Raw genomic sequence first — 16,856 nt, forward strand, 5'->3', positions numbered from 1 at the left:
TCCCTTAAAATATATGTTATAAAAACAAATTAAAGATCTCAGTTCAACTTTAGAATGTTTTAGTTAATTGTTTTGATAGGTTAATCAAAACATATTTTTTCCATTGAAAGATGATTTATTATATAAGCCTCATTAAATTTATTTTCATTCTTGAGGTTAAGTTTGAAAGTGAATAATCATTTTTCCCCATGTAATTTTCCACATGAAGATAATATTTTATTAGATGATGGTGAACAGACAATATACAATAGAAAAGCATAATAAACAATCTAAATGATTTTGCTTGGTTTTCTTTCATTCCCCCCACCCCACCCCAAGACTAAAGTAGACTTTTAGAAGTATGTGGCCTATTGAGGCATTTTCCCCTTATCATTCTTTTGGTGAGTTATGGGCTATTTGATTAGAATTTTTTGTCTGCAAAGAAATTGGAGGGGAAAGCTAGTTCACAAATTCATTTTTCATTCTTTATTTCACAGAAAATGTTCCCAGTGCAATGGAGAGGGAGCTACAGAATTTCAGATTCCCTGCCTGATATTATTTTAAATTTAATAACAATACCTTCTGAGAAAATTGTATGCACAATTAAAAAATAAATTGTAAATATTGTTTGGAGACAAGAGTGAAAATCAGAGTGATTATCACACCAAACTAAAACCATGCAGTTTTAGAAAAAGTTTTGGATCACATTATTCTTTATTCTCATTCTTGAGGAAAGTGGATAGCATAAGCAACAAAAAAAATACCATAATGTATATTAACCTGTTTAAAATCTTAATTTCTCTAAAGGGGATCTTTATTTAAACAAAATAAAAAGAATATCTTTGATTCTGGCAAATCCATCTCTTTCAACCTTGCTTTGCTTTGCTTTTGCCAAAAACTAATTCTGTTGGCCCTTCTGTAACCCTGGTTGTCATTTTTCCCTGCTGGAAGTTTGGCAAAAGTAAAAACTGGCAGAGGACAACACATTATATTTTTAACTGCATATTAAAAACTTTTTTGTATAGCCATTATTCTTACTATGTGCTCCAGTTGTGACTAGGAGTTGCTTCAATCACATTCCCTTCTTTGGCAAATGCAAAGCAGGTGTAAAACTGAAAATATATATATATTAACAACGGTCCCTCTATTACTGTTCTTTGGCAAGAACAGTCTGTTTCTAAGGTCAGCCAAAGGTAGGGGCAGCAGTTTAATATTGCCTCTGGTATCAGCCTCTTTCCACACAGTGGGATGAAAGTAGGGATTGTCATAACAAGTACTAGAATACTTTCTTGATACAAGGTAATAAATAAAACTGTGGCTCCAGCTAAAACTTGTTAGAAATTCTGTACCTCAAAAAGAAATTGCCTGGATAATTGGGCTTGGAAAATAAGACTCTCAGCTTCACTGGTTGTTGGAAAAGGCAAAGCAAAATATTCTTGTTGAACATCTGTGAGCTTCACTTGATTTTCCATATTTTGATATGCTATAAAAATGATTTGCCAGAAGGAAACAATCTTATTAAAGAAGATCCTCTGGCACCAGAATAATGGCTGCTCACATAGCAGGACTGAGAACTATGGCTAAAAGTTTAGTAGAAGGACTGGGAAATAGTAATTTATCTTTTCCAGAGCAAAGACATGTCACTGTATAATACTTTCAAGTAACCTACCTAGCTCTGCAGATCTGTGCCTGTTCATCTGTCTACAGGACCATCTCAGTGTGTTTATTCAAGACTGTACCAACATTATTTCCAATGGTGTTCTTGCTACTAGACTGGTAGCGAATGGTACTAAAGCAACCTAATTTGCCTACCTGAAAGGCTGCATTGTTAAACATTTCTGAGACTCCTAAACAAAGCTGAAGTACAGCAAATCTAGAGGACCCTGGTTGAGAATCGTGTCTTATTAAGTAACAACAATAACAACAAAAACAACAAATCTGTTGCCTTATAATCAATGAAAACAAAGCCTAATTAAAATTAAAAGTTTACAGCTACATATTTTCAGCAACCACCAAAACCTGTATATATCTCCAATTTATCAAAACTTGAATCTCTTTACATTTCTATTAATTTTATAGTAGCTTTTATTTCAGGTGAGAAGAAACTCTTTTAAAACAGTTTTGCACCATGTCCTTCCCTAGTTCTTTTCCATGTAGAAGCCATTTATGACAACTCTCCAGAACATAGTCCTGTCATTTTTCAAAGGAATACTCAGAAAGATGCTGCTCTTTTCAAGGGTAGGAAGGGGGAACAATTGAGTGCAATCACTAATATGAAAGACAGTTTATTCACACAGTTCAGTAGCTAACGCACCCTCCAGGTTTCTGGACATGCCTACCTTGGCAGACAGACTCCGTGGTTTGCTGGAGAGGATCTCTGTAGCTTCCCTGCAGTGGGTGGAAAGGTTCAGAATTGCAGCAGCTGCTGCTATGTGGGTGTCTTCACTACATTGACCATAGCGATAAGAGCTGGCATGGCAAGGACTCTGTGTGTGGGCGCTAGCACTAGGCTGCCGATTAGAAAATTTCCCTGGATTTGAAAAATGCTTTGCTGTTGAAGAGAGATTTGATTAGAAGTAGTTCTACAAAACTGTCCTCCTATTAAAGGGACAAAGGCAATCAGCTCATACAGTAAAATAGACAAACAATGCATGAAATAAAAGCTCCTTTTGACACAAAACTCAACATTTTTTTAAGTTTCAGAAATTAATAGATTTAAAACATTAGACATTGTTGTCATATAAATGTTCAGATACTTCCAAAATCAGTAGAGGACAACAATTATAAATCCATTTCCTAAAATGTTCTCATGCCATGTGAAGGAAACTTTGTAGGAGTTTATCTATCTATCTATCTATCTATCTATCTATCTATCTATCTATCTATCTATCTATCTATCTATCTATTTATTTTTGGGACTTATATGCCGCCCTATCTCCCGAAGGACTCAGCGCGGCTAACAACAATAAAAACAACAATACAAAAGTTAAAAGAAATTAAATAAACAGCCCCAATAAATAAGCTAAACTAAACAATTAAAAATTAAAAAACATCTTAAAAAACCCTGTCATCAGTCCAGGTCAGCCTGATGAAAAAGGAAAGTTTTAAGGCCGTGGCGAAAGGACCGGAGATCCGGGGCCATCTGGAGCTCAAGGGGGAGTTGGTTCCACAGGGCTGGTGCTCCCACAGAGAAGGCCCTCCCCCTGGGGGTTGCCAGCTGACATTGTCTAGCCGACGGCACCCTGAGGAGGCCCTCTCTGTGTGGGCGCACTGGGTGATGGGAAGTTTGATTATGATGCTATGCCTGCCATCTAGCAAATTTTGAAGCCTTCCCCCATGGACATTTCTAACTTTTGGTACAGTCTCTTGTCTCTTTATAAAAAGTTTTCTTAATATTTTATAGATGTTTAGCCTGAACTCAACATTGCAGCATTCATTTTCATTCTTGAATTGAATCTCTTGGGATGTATCACCGTTTTCCTGCAAAAGTGCACACCCACTTAGAGTGCAATTGAGTTCCAGTTATAGCTTGAGTGTGCTGGCAGTTAAGTTCCTATATAATTATACATTTAACTGAGAATTTTAAAGTGGATATTTATAAAATGACAATTCATATGGGGAACAACACAATATTGTGTCTCTCTGTCTGTATCCCAGTAACTGGAATTGTTAATAATGCCCTAGAAGATGAGTTTTCAAAATGTACGTGACTCAGAGTTTACCAGTATCTTCAGATAGAGGGATTACAGGATATCACAATACAAACATCAGAGCAATCACTTTGACCTTATAAAAATGCCATAAACTTATTTTAACAGTGTAATTCTAGTAATTTAGATGTTGCTAGCCTTTCTGCAAGAGATCATCAGTTTTCTATAATTACACCTTTTTACATTAATCAGTGGATATTGCATATAGGTTTGGGTGTGAGTCTTATCTAAACAATGTATTGTTTGCTATGCACTATATATGCATAGTTGGAAAGGATCTTGGAGGTCATCTAGTCCAACCCCCTGCTAAGGCAGGAAACCCTATACGATTTCAGACAAATGGCTGTCTCTTTTAAAAAAACTTCCAGTGTTGGAGCATTCACACGTTCTGGAGGCAGGTTGTTCCACTGATTAATTGTTCTGTCAGGAAATTTCTCTTCAGTTCTAGGTTGCTTCTCTCTTTGGTTAATTTCCTTCCATTGCTTCTTGTCTTGCCTTCAGGTGCTTTGGAGAATAGCTTGATTCTCTCTTCTTTATGGCAAACCCTAAGATATTGGAACATTGCTATCATGTCACCCCTCACCCTTCTCTTCATTAAACTAGACATACCCAATTCCAGCAACCTTTCCTTATATGTTTTAGCCTCCAGTCCTGTAATCATCTTTGTTGCTCTTCTCTGTGCTCTTTCTAGAGTCTCAACATCTTTTTTACATTGTGGTGACCAAAACTGGATGCAGTATTCCAAGTGTGGCCTTACCAAGGCATTGTAAAGTGGTGTTAACACTTCACGTGATCTTCATTCTATCCCTCTGTTAATGCAGCCTAGCACTGTGTTGGCTTTTTTGGCAGCTGCAGCACACTGCTAGCTCATATTTAAGTGATTGTCCACCTGTACTCTGAGATCCCTCTCACAGTTACTTCTATTGAACAAAGTGCCACCTATATCAGGGGTAGGCAACCTTGACTCTTTTATGACTCATGGACTTCAACTCCCAGAATTCCTGAGCCAGCTGGCTCAGGAATTCTGGGAATTGAAGTCCACGAGTCATAAAAGAGCCAAGGTTGCCTACCCCTGAACTATACTATACCTGTGCATTTGGTTTTTCTTGCCTAAATGTGGAGCCTTACTTTTTTCACCATTGAATTGTTAGATAGTGCCCAATGTTCAAGTCTGTCAAGATTCTTCTGTATCTTAAGCCTGTATTCTGGAGTGTTAGTTATTCCTGCCAGCTTGGTGTCATCTGCAAATTTAATGAGTTCCCCATCTATTCCCTCATCCAAATCATTGATGTTGAAGAGCACTGGACCCAGGACAGAGCCTGGGGCACCCCACTACATACTTCCCTCCATGTAGATGCAGTTCTGTTGTGGATCACATGCTGAGTATGGCTGGTCAGCCAACTACGAATACATCTGGTGGTGATGCTGTCTAATCCACATTTTTCTATCTTATCAAATGATCTACTTTATCAAATGCTTTACTGAAGTCCAAGTAAATTATATCCACAGCATTCCTCTGGTCCACTAATTTTGTCACCTGCTCAAAGAATGCTATAAGATTTGTTTTTGACAAACCCATGTTGGCTTTTGGTAATGACTTTGTTTGCCTCTAGGTGTTCGCTGATTCATTGTTTGATTATCTTTTCCAGAATCTTTCCAGGTATTGAGGTCAGGCTGATAGTTCTGTAATTTCCTGGATCCATTTTTCTTCCTTTTTTGAAGAAGGGAACTATATCAGCTCTTTTTCAGTCCTCTGGTAGTTCCCCAGTGCTCCAGGAACTTTGAAAAATATAGTTCAGTGGTTCTGAGATCACATCTGCCAGTTCCTTGAGAACCTTGGGGTGTAATCCATCTGGTCCTGGTGATTTGAACTCATCTAGGCTGGAGAGGTGCTCACTTACCATTTTTTTGCCTATCTTAACTTGTGTTTCTAATGTGTTTTTATGGCACTATTTTTGATAGGTTGGACTGTTTTTTCCCCCTTTGTGTAAAGACAGATGCAAAAAAAATGAGTTAAATAGTTCTGCTTTCTCCCTGTTGCTTGTCACCTTCTTGCCACTTTCTCCCACTAATGGACCAATCATTTCCTTAACTTTTTTCTTGTTTTTACACACACACACACACACACACACACACACACATGCACACAGAGTGTGCGTGTGTGTGTATGCATGATTTCTCAGAAGGAACTAGATATTTTTACCATAGTGAAGCTTTTAACTATGGTAGTTGCTGGTTTGCTTGGTATATACATCCTGAGAGATGAAACAAAAAATACAGTGTAATTTTGTCAGTCTCTTACTTACATTCAAAGGATTGTGTGGGTTTTTGTCCTTGTGTAGTTGGCATCACTGTGCATTTGCCAAAGACCTGGGCATCAAAGCTAGCATAGTCAAAAGGTACTTTCCCATATTTCTCTTGCTCTCTTGTAAAAGTGGTTCCGGAGGAAGTGGTCACTTGGGCAGATTGGCAGCTGTACTGAGATAACTCAAAATGTTTCACCAAGTTTGTCCTTCATAATGAAGACATAAAATATCAGAATAATAACTATTGTTATTAGATTCATTCTCCAGCAGAGATACACTCAACAGAGTAATTTTTTAGAGATGCAGATTAGCACTAAATGTTTAGAACTAGGAAACACAAAATAGTAAGATACAAAAACTAATATTGTTCATATCTTTTCTTAAAGTTCTTTTCTTATATAGAGAGATGTGCAGATTTCAACTCCTAGAATTCTCCAGCCAGCATGCTTAAAGCTGCCAAGTTTTAGAAACGTTGGTCTATAGAATTATCTTTCTCACCATAAAACTCCTCACAGCTGAGGCAGACAAATTTAGTGGGTTTTGTGTTTAGGCATGCCTGTTACTAGCTTTGACAGGTTCATCAGTTACGTCTTCCTAAATACAGCTCTCCGTACCTACCTTTGGTTGGTATTTCTCTGAGAAATTAGGAGGATAGAGTTGAGTTGAATTTATTCTTCCCAATTTAGCCTGATGAATGCATACAGTATGAGGTCATTTCTTTATCCATGATCAAATAATGGATAACAGTAGTTACATTGTGAGGTAACCTGGCATCCACCAGATACCTGAAAGAAAGGCCTTTTCTTTTTTTACTTCTGGAAGGAAATTTCAAGGTTTCTTTTGAAACCTTCTTGGCTTTCTTCTTTAGTGTGGGTGATGGCAACACTAGCATTGCCAGCATTGGGGTTGGTTTATTTATTTTTTCTACACTCCATCTATCATTCTGAATCCTTCATAGCTGTCCATATTTCTGGAAAAGACCAGTCCCTTTTCTGGAGAGGAATAGCTTGATAATTGTTGTCCATGAGCAGGTGACCTCACATTTGGATTCCTGAAATGAACTGTATGTGGGCCTTCTTTGTTTCTGCCCTGGAAGATGCAGATGCAGGGCAGTCTTCAGGATGGGCATCTAGCCATACTTAACAATATTCATATGCTGAAGCTACAGCACTGGCTAACCATTAGCTACCATGCCAATTAGTACTGGCTTATAATGCCCTGAGTTACAACAGATGGCATCTCCTAAATGACCTTGGCTGATTTTGAAAAAGCTAAGCAGGGTTGGACCTGCTTTGTGTTTGAATGGAAGATCACCACAAAAGCACAGGGTTATGGACTAATCTAAGATGTCAAATAGCATTCTGGAAGAAAGTTATGGCAAGACATGGATGTGGATGTGAACAACGTGGAATCAGAATCTCAATATGTCTTTTTTTGTAATATATATCTGGGCAATTGCTATGATCATCTTGAGCGGTCTTACTGCTGATTTCAACTGGGAGTTGACATCTTCTAGCCATTCCAGCCTTTTTAGTGGTAGCAAATATTCTTTGGAAGGCTTTCCTTTGAAATTAGAGGGTTGCTTTCTATTGCCACATATAAGTGCCTCCTAAAGACACATCTTTTATTCTAGTTCTTCCTTATGTAAACAGTAGAGAGGGTTTTTTTTCTCCTTTGTACATTTTAATATATTTTTATTATAATATATTATCATATATTTTTATTATCCTTTTTGTAATAAAATAAGAAATTTAATGGTATTCAGTATATTCATAGGTTAATGAATATAAGCTAATAAATAAATAATGAATTTGAGTGAATAATGAATAGATTTATAAGTGAAATGATAAAGTTCCAATTTCCCTGCATAGTGACCATGGTCAATTGGTGGGTTGTGGTGTTCTTTCAGGTAGGAAGACATAAAGAGTGTAAATGCAAACATTGCAAACATGTGGTGTCACAGTGGTTAGAATCCAATATTGCAGGCTAACTCTGCCGACTGCCAGCAGACTCACCCTTCCATCATTCTGAGGTTGGTAAAATGAGAACCCAGATTGCGGGGGGCAACATGCTGACTCTGTAAACCACTTAGCAGGGGTATCAAACTGCCGGCCCACAGGCTAGTTTCATCATACCAAAGCCACACCCACCCCATTACCGGCAATGCAAAAAGAGTAGCAATATGTCACAACACGTCATGTGACGTGGCGAATTTGACATCCGTGACTTAAAGAATGTAAATCACTATGAAGTGATATATAAATCTAAGTACTTTTGCCATTATGGTGCTTAGATCAGCAGATTGCCATTGAATTTCAGTAGCAAAATCCTCAGGGGATTGGGGATGCATTAGGACTTTATATTTATTTATTTTATTTATTTTAATTCCATTTATATCCCGCCCTTCTCCGAAGACTCAGGGCGGCTTACAAGCTTAGCAGTAGCCTTCATTCTATGTATATGCCTGCTTATTAGGGCTTTCATACACGCCCCAAGCGGCATTATTACAAAGTCAGCTTAATTGCCCCCAACAATCTGGGTCCTCATTTTACCTACCTCGGAAGGATGGAAGGCTGAGTCAACCTTGAGCCTGGTGGGATGCGAACCTGCACTAATTGCAGGCAGCTGGTGTTTATAATATATTAACTTCTACCTGCACTGCCAATTGAAAAGTTGAATGTTTCAGAACATTAAAAGCTATAGCATGAATATAACATGAACTATAAATGTCTTTTTCCAGAATGCATCTACTATAAATATGATTCAAAAGTTTTACCTATGGATCTGATCATGGCACTGCCCTGTTTTGAGTGATTCATGTTGATTTTTTTCCTGAGACATTGCCATTTTCTCAGCTGCAGCAATTGGACATCCAGAAAGACTATTGAAAAGATTTGTTATACAAAAGTAATTGTTAACAGTTTATACTCAGTGGTATTAGGATTTCTAATCTGCATTTCACATCAAAAATAAAATATTCAGCTTGTTGCCCTTTTTATTCTGCTTATCATGTTAATTGCTATTACAGCCTTTAAAATCCAACTATATCTTCTTTTCACTGTTATCTCAAGCTATTATGCCTGCTAGATCTTTCTTTCCTATACATTCCCTGATGATTTTAATTCAGCTAATTTCCCATGGCCATTCACATACTAGGAGGCTATCCATTCTTTTCACCTGACTGTTGCTAACATAATTATTTCATTACTTCCATAACATCATTATCTCTTTAAACTTGTAAGATCTTTGACCTCTCTAGTAGCAATGTTGACCTTGAACATTTCGTGATATAATACTTATTTCTTTCTTTCTCTGGGAAATTAGCCAAGTCAAACTTATCAATGATTTTAATGTACTAAATTAAACCATGATCTATCATAAATGGATCATAAATACTTAGAAGATTAAATCAATACACCAAAGTATATCAAGTTTGAATCAAATCATTTTCACTATATATATTTGATCACTTGATTAGTCTTCACTGTTCTTTGTAAGTAATTTAAATTCTTTGTAGTTATAGACTACAAAGATAGTTTTAATATCAAGTTTACACTTAGGATTTCATATGAAATGAAGATGATGCCACATTCCTGTATAAAGTATATATACAGTAAGTACATAATTAAAAGCAAAAAGTTGGGGAGGGCATATATTATCTGAGGCTGGATAGCATGTATTTATATTGGCATCCTGGCTTTCTTAAGGAGAGCTGTCAATAAATTATGATTTAGGAATGAATGTATTTGATTCAATTCTAACATTTCTTAATACTGTAAAATGAAATAACATAATTTCTTGAGTTATATATGTTTCTTTTTCATTGATTTCAACAGGAGAAATAAGTATATATGTCACTGTCAGTCAGTAAAAACTTTGGGATCTAAAACTACTTCAGTTTGGCTGAAAATTCTTAAATTTATGTTTGTGTAAGGAAGTTTTCTTGGAAGAGTTAAAAGTTTATATTGCTAAGTGAGGTGATCATAAAATGTGACATCATGGGACTATGCTGATTTATGATGACAGTTACAACAGTCCCAGTTTCAGGTTTTAAGAAAATCCCACACAGTTGTCAGGTGTAATGTTGCATGATCACCCATTTGTGATCTCCTCCTAGCATTCCCATTATATTTTTCTTGTCAGTAACCAGCAATGACGTTGGGGCAGTGTGATCATTATAATTGTGAGCTGCCAAGTGCCCAAATCCCAATCACATGACCATGGGGCTGTTGCAATAGCTATAACTTCAAGGTCCTGCCATAAGTCTCCTTCATCATTGTCATTGTAACTTCAAATAGTTGCTGAACAAATGGTCATTAAGTGAGAGTTACCTATATTGTTGCTTTATATGAAATGATGGATATTAAAGAAAACATACCCTTCTTGAAGATACCAATGGAAGCAGACTTGAATTACCTTCTGTGAGTGTTGCGGTTGCTATTGACATGGCCTCTTCCTGTACATCCAGGGGTGGGACACTTTAAAACATTTTCATGCATGGCAAGGACTAAATAAAAGAAAAAACAAACAAACAAAAAATCCTGAAATCCATGCTAATTTTACAGAATAGTTCAACTTTGGCAACTGAGGGGAGATTTTCACTCTCAAGTTTATACTAGTGAACTTTCAACCCCAAAAATGTTAAGACTTGTCACAACTGTAAAATCGGTGGCTATATAAAGTGATTAAATGAATGGATGGATGGATGGATGAATAAGTATATAAATAAACAAGAAACCATCTTCCTCAGTTATTACATAATTACATAAGCAGAGAATCTAAGAGTTTGAGCCACCATGTATCTCCCAAGATAACAAACCTGACATTTGTTGCCCACCTTTTTTTAGAGAATAGAAATCTGTGTTCACTATTGAAAAGTCATCATCATCTGAGTGTGTGTATGTGTGTATACACACATACACATACATATGGTATTGGGTATTAGAAGGTAGAAGGTTGTTTTACTGCAAACTGACTTCCCAGCTGTGAGATAATAGCTGCATTATCCTCTCAAACTATATAAACTACTAAACTATTTTTGTTGATTTCATGCACTAGCATGTTCAGTGATTCTGTAATTTACTGTATTTCTGCAATTCTTGATAAAATAAAATAACTCGAAGTTTCAAAGACATAATTAAGGCACTTTGTAAACAGTTATGGGACATATAACTAAAATACATTTTTCCCAGCATTAAGTTCCAATCATACCAAAGCAATTTTTTTTCTATCAATTTTACAAAATTTATCACCAAAGCTTCAATACTGACTACACAGGATTATACTTCAATTTACGTAGTTGAATTTGGGATATAGATTGATTTTGAATCAGGTTATCATAGAAAACGTAAGAGGATAGCAATGGCAAGTATAATAGGTATCAGTGGCGTAGCGTGGGTTGTCAGCACCCGGGGCAAGGCAACCGGAAGCGGAAATAGAGGGGCGGGCGGGCGGTGACATCACGGCACTGCTGAAAAGACGCGCCCCGCATGCGGGATGCTTCCGGGTCCCTCTCGAGGGCGGCTGGGCGGGGCTCCGACCTGCAAGAGCCGCTGCATTCAAGCTCGCACGTGAGCCCCGCTAAATAAAGCCACGCATGCGCACGAAGCTAGGCCGGCCGGCCAGCGGGTCCGTCTTCGCTCGGCCAAACCTGCCAGGGCGCCTGCGGGGCGCTTGCGGTTGGCCTGAGCCTGGGCGGAGAGTTGGCCGCTTCTATTTATTTTATTCAGTTTATGTGGCCGCCCATCTCACCTGCCGGACTCATTTCGCTTTGCAAGAAAGAGCAGCTCGAGAGCGGAGCCAAGCCAACTCTGTGGAGCCCTTGGGGCTCCCTGAGCAGCTCAGTGCGAGTGCGCCCCCCCAGATGTTGCGCCCGGTGCGGCCGGCCCCCCCTGCACCCCCCACGCTACGCCACTGATAGGTATCTGGATCCAATCTGTTTTGGTCACCAGGACTGAAGGCTTTGTCTTCTGAGCATTTGGAGTTGTGCTGGAGCCCATCCTCAGGGAACTTCTCTATGTGCTTTGGGCTGTTATGTTGTGATAGTTCTCTGAGGATGGGCTCCAGGATAAGTCCAAAAGATCAGAATACAAATTTTCTGGTCCCGGTAACTAACCCAGACTGGATCCTGCAACATTATCCCAGGACATGTATATTCGCCTTCATTCATAATAGATACCCTTTAATTACAAGAGTGTTTCTGGCCTCAATCTTTGTTTAAATTCACAGAACAGCACAGCTGTGCCATTTAAAAGATCTGGAGGCCGATGACAAATTTTCTGAATCATCACATGGTCTTGAAGAAATTACAAGCCACAAGCTCTGTGTCACATAATTGCTTCTCTGACTGTCACAGAATTGTCTTCATATATTCAGTGAAGTGAAAACACCAAAGGCAGCACACCTACCATTCCAACGCCCAGTGCCTACTCATATCAGTTTAATAAAAAATACTCTTCCTGTAGCTTATTTCTGCTTTCAACAACAAGGTGGAATTTAATTATCTCCCTTTGCAAGATTGCTTGGGAATTTTCTTCTTCTGTTCTGTTAGAGTAGACCGATCATGACATATGTAAAAAAAAAATCCTATAGGAAATAACAGATTTGTGATCCTCCCCAGAAGTGTAACACACCTATTTTATATTTTTACGGAATCATAAATAAATAGCCAAATCTATAGCCCTTTCCCTCAGGAGGCACCAAGCACATTATTTTCTTAGTCTATCAGTGTAGCAATTATTTTTAGTACAATGAGAGGCTATAAAAATCAATCTGCCAAGAGAGGCAAAGGGCTTGGGGTTATAAAGGTATTCCCAGGGTATATATTCTTCAGTAAATCATAGGGAAATTTATTTTGACCAAGAGCATAAGGCAGTATTTTCATTTCAAATGCCCACTTATGTTTATTTCCTAGTGTGATTGCAAAGTAGAAGTTTAATTCACTTACTTCCTAGTAGGTGTGCCTGATTGGAGTGTGTGTGCACACATACACTGATACTAGTCCTGATTGGTTTTTGCATCTGAGAAGCAAAATAGCATCCAATTTAATTTTTATTTTTAGTATGAAAATTTGATTTCAGGTCCCAAATCAAATTTAGTTCCAATAATATCTGAATGATGCAAATTTAGTCAGTACAGTACAACTTACAACCATTTGTTTAATGACTGTTCAAAATTATAACAGCACTGAAAAAAGTGATTCATGACCATTTTTCACACTTACAACCATTGCAGTATCTCCATGGTCACATGATCAAAATTTGGATGCTTGGCAACTGGCATCTATTTATGACAGTTACACTGTTGTGGGTTCATGTGATCACCATTTTTAACCTTCCCAGCCAGTTTCTGACAAGCAAATGGTGGAAATGGTCAATGGTGGAAGCCAGATTTGCTTAACAACTACCTGATTCACTTAATAAATGCAGTGATTTGGTTCACAACTGTGGCAAAAATGTCACAAAATGGGGGTGCAACTCACTTAACAACTGCTTTGCTTAGCAACAGAAATTTTGGTTCAGTTGACTACCTGTACTGAACTAGGATGCTTATTTATTATTATAATAAATTCATACATCATAAGCTAATAATACTACCTGAAATACATTAATTTTAGAGTACCCTCAAACTTTTGTAGGCCCTAGACATAGTGCCTAATGGATAATAAGATGGTGCTTTGCCCATCCTTTGATTTAATTTGGTATGGCTTGATCTCATGATACTGTTCTGATTTGTCTAAACTTCTTGGATTATAGATCTAGTTACTAAGGGAAAGTAATCCTGACAATGGTCAAGGTGTTCATACAAAGTAGGAGGAGACCAATATTGAGGATTTGCAGCACCAAGGAACCCCCCCAGGTCAAATAAAAAAATATACATAAACTAGGCACTGGGCCATCTTAAAAATCTAGGTGTCCATGCTATAATCTACATGGTGTGTCCTCCCTCCCCCTTCTCTTTTTGTCTCAAATGGTACAATTGGAAGGCTGTTTAGAAGACTGTTTCTTACCACCAATACATATTGCTCACAACTTTTCAAAGAGGGAGAAAAAAGAGAAATATTGTTTTTAAAAGAGATTCCCTGCAAGTGATGGGAAGAAAATCACATTAAGTAAGTAGCTTTGTAATGTAAGGTGTCAAATACAAATAAGAGGAAAATGCACCGAACGTTAAAGTTTTATAAAATTGTAGTGTTTGTGCTGTTGAAAGATGCTCAGTGAATGCATTTGCTCCTTTTGGCTTAACTTTTAAAGGCTAAGCATGTTCAGACCTGGTTAGTGTTTGTAATCAAGTTTAGTACCTAGAAATATCAAAGACTGGGAAGTTGAAAAATCATCAAAAAGTCATCAATGTCAAACCATTTCTGTATGGATATCACGAGGTCTCAGCATCCATTTCCAGCTTGACTCAAAGAAGACTTGACTTTACATACCGGTATTTATTTGTAAAATCTTGACACTCATTTACTTAATCTAGGAGTCTGGGCACTTGAAATAGAACACTCTGGTAAACACTATGAGATACCTAGAAGTTGAGGGATACTTACCCAATTAGGTTTCATAGTGCTGAGCTTTTGTTCTGGAGTTTTACCCATGCGGTATTACCCAGCAGTGGTAGGGTGAAGTAGATATAAGGTTATCATTTAGTTATGATGGCATGGTTTTTATCTGATCTGGTCCCTTAGGCCAGGCTGGTTTTGCTCAGCAATGGACTGTATTCAGCTTAAGCAACACCCTTCTGGATCTGAGATTTTTCTGGAATATTAATTTCAGGTGCTTTAGTGACTTTTCATTCCATAAATAATAGTGTATCTTCATCACTGAAATGGACATGAAATTATACCACTGTTATAATGCAGATCCTTGCTCTTGGTTAATACAGTTATGAGCCGTATAAAAGGCTATGCCTTGTGTCATCATGCCAGTGGTGTGACATAGAGTTTTCTGTACTGAAGAATTTCTACTTACTTTCAAGTGGCACTCTGACTTTATGTGGACAGCCCGAAAGACTGCGATGGTGAGGATACAATCCAGTCACATGCCCTGTTCCATCACACCCTGGAATGGGACATTTGGTCTCTCTTTTTTCAGGCCTGGGCACATCTGTGAAAAAAACAGAATGGACGGTCTGGCTGGAACACTGTAAATTATATATGTATATGTATATGCATTTTTAAGTAATAGGAAAGAAAGCAATTTTCTTTCAAGGTGTTAATAAATCCTGAAATGCTAGACAACATTTAACATCCTACTTTAAATAATGACTTGTTATTTTTGTACTAAGACATATGGCATTAGAATTTGCAATGACATTTGCATCATGTGCCAAAAATGTGGAACTATCTATGAGTGGAAAAATAACTAGCTAAACAACTAGCTATCAGGCTCTGGGAAAGTTGGATTTCTATGAAGAAATCATACTTTCATCCCCAGATATAGAACCCTAACAATGTCTTAGATCCTTATGTTGAATTTTTTTTATCAAGATGCTTTATAAAGGAATTTATACAAGGAACTACATGCAATCAATATACCAGCATGGCTAAAAGTATAGTGCAGGATTGGTTGGCAGGCTAAAGCTACAACTACTGTATATGATATTTCATTTGTATTAGATGTGAAGCTCCTGTTTGTGCAGCAAACGTAAGCATGCAAAATGTGCTAATCTCTCATTTAAACACTGTAAAAAGTTCTGTCTGCCTTATATATTGCACTTATTTATTATTGCCTTTAAAAAGGATAGTTAGTATAATAATCATATAAACATTTAAAATTTGAAACTAGTAGAATGATAAAGTTTAAACATATTTGTTATTCTTCCTATAGAAATACATGATTTTAACATTTATTTAAGATATACAGTACATCTCACTTCTCTGTCTGAAAAAGGGACACAGAAAACAGAAATAACATTATTGTTTGAATTTTTTTCATTCTTTTCAGGCAGATTAAAAGCGAAAATGTTTGGATGTATCTGTCCCATCTTTAGACATAACTTTTAAAATCTTAAATATGTATGCATTTTTCTTCATAAATAAGGAAACTCCACTGAATTAAATACAAGTAACTTTCAAGTGTCTTCTCTACAATTTTCAATAAAATAGCAGACTGAAATCAAATAAGTAGTCCTTTACAGATACATAGTATTAAAAAGGACTGGATCCATTCAGTAGGTATAGTTTGATCAGTTTATCAAAATGAAACAATTTATAGTATTTTCTATACTAGTTATAAACTTAAACTTAAACTTAGTTAGTTTCATTTTGGGGCAGATACACATTTTAATGTCTTTAACTACCTCCACCACCCACCAAGTGATCTGCTTGCTTCCATGATATTTTCAAGTTACAGTGCTGAGGCAGAAAAAAACGAAACTTTGAATTTGGGTTTTACTGATTAGATAGTTCTGTTGTTATAGAGATGGCTAGTTTATACTATTATGTAAAAGTAAAAAGTTGACGCTTGATGTTACTATCTTATTCTACAGCATCAAAGGGAGTCAGAAGTCAATGCCTTTTCTATCTTTTTCCCTTCTTTTCTACACGTTTCCCTTTTCCCTCCCCTATTTTTCGTATTATTTGCTTTTGTATTTTTGTGTTTTATATTATAAACTAATAAAAAGGAAAAAAATATGTTCAGGTTACAGTGGTAAGGGTTGGAGAGAGAGTGGTCAAACACAGAATTAACCTGGAATCCCTATGGGGGAAATCTGATCCCCCCCCCTTGAATGTTACTTAACTTTATTTAATCTCACCCATATACAAACTGTTAGTCAGAGAATATTCCTGTGTATAGACTTGAGTGCTAAATAGCTAACTGAATCCTTTGCGTGAGAGTCTGGTTGTTTGTGTCTGACGGTAAGG

At 37.2% G+C, this 16,856-nt stretch overlaps 1 protein-coding gene across 1 annotated transcript in view; it reads right to left on the minus strand.

The window, feature by feature from the left end:
* The window catches only part of ST18 (ST18 C2H2C-type zinc finger transcription factor), a gene marked incomplete at its 3' end in the record, with an annotated part of 106,318 nt that overhangs the window by 37,521 nt on the left and 51,941 nt on the right, over positions 1-16,856 (minus strand). Inside the window, exons 6-10 of the mRNA XM_083359992.1 lie at positions 14,962-15,096; positions 10,412-10,502; positions 8,772-8,876; positions 5,996-6,201; positions 2,319-2,530 (exon numbers count right to left, since the gene is read on the minus strand). Of these exons, the coding sequence (XP_083216118.1) occupies positions 2,319-2,530; positions 5,996-6,201; positions 8,772-8,876; positions 10,412-10,502; positions 14,962-15,096 (749 nt within the window). The remainder of the gene's footprint in view (positions 1-2,318; positions 2,531-5,995; positions 6,202-8,771; positions 8,877-10,411; positions 10,503-14,961; positions 15,097-16,856) is intronic.

Source organism: Vipera ursinii (assembly GCF_947247035.1).
Source record: "Vipera ursinii genome assembly, chromosome: 3".
NCBI classification, from domain to species: Eukaryota; Metazoa; Chordata; class Lepidosauria; order Squamata; family Viperidae; genus Vipera; species Vipera ursinii.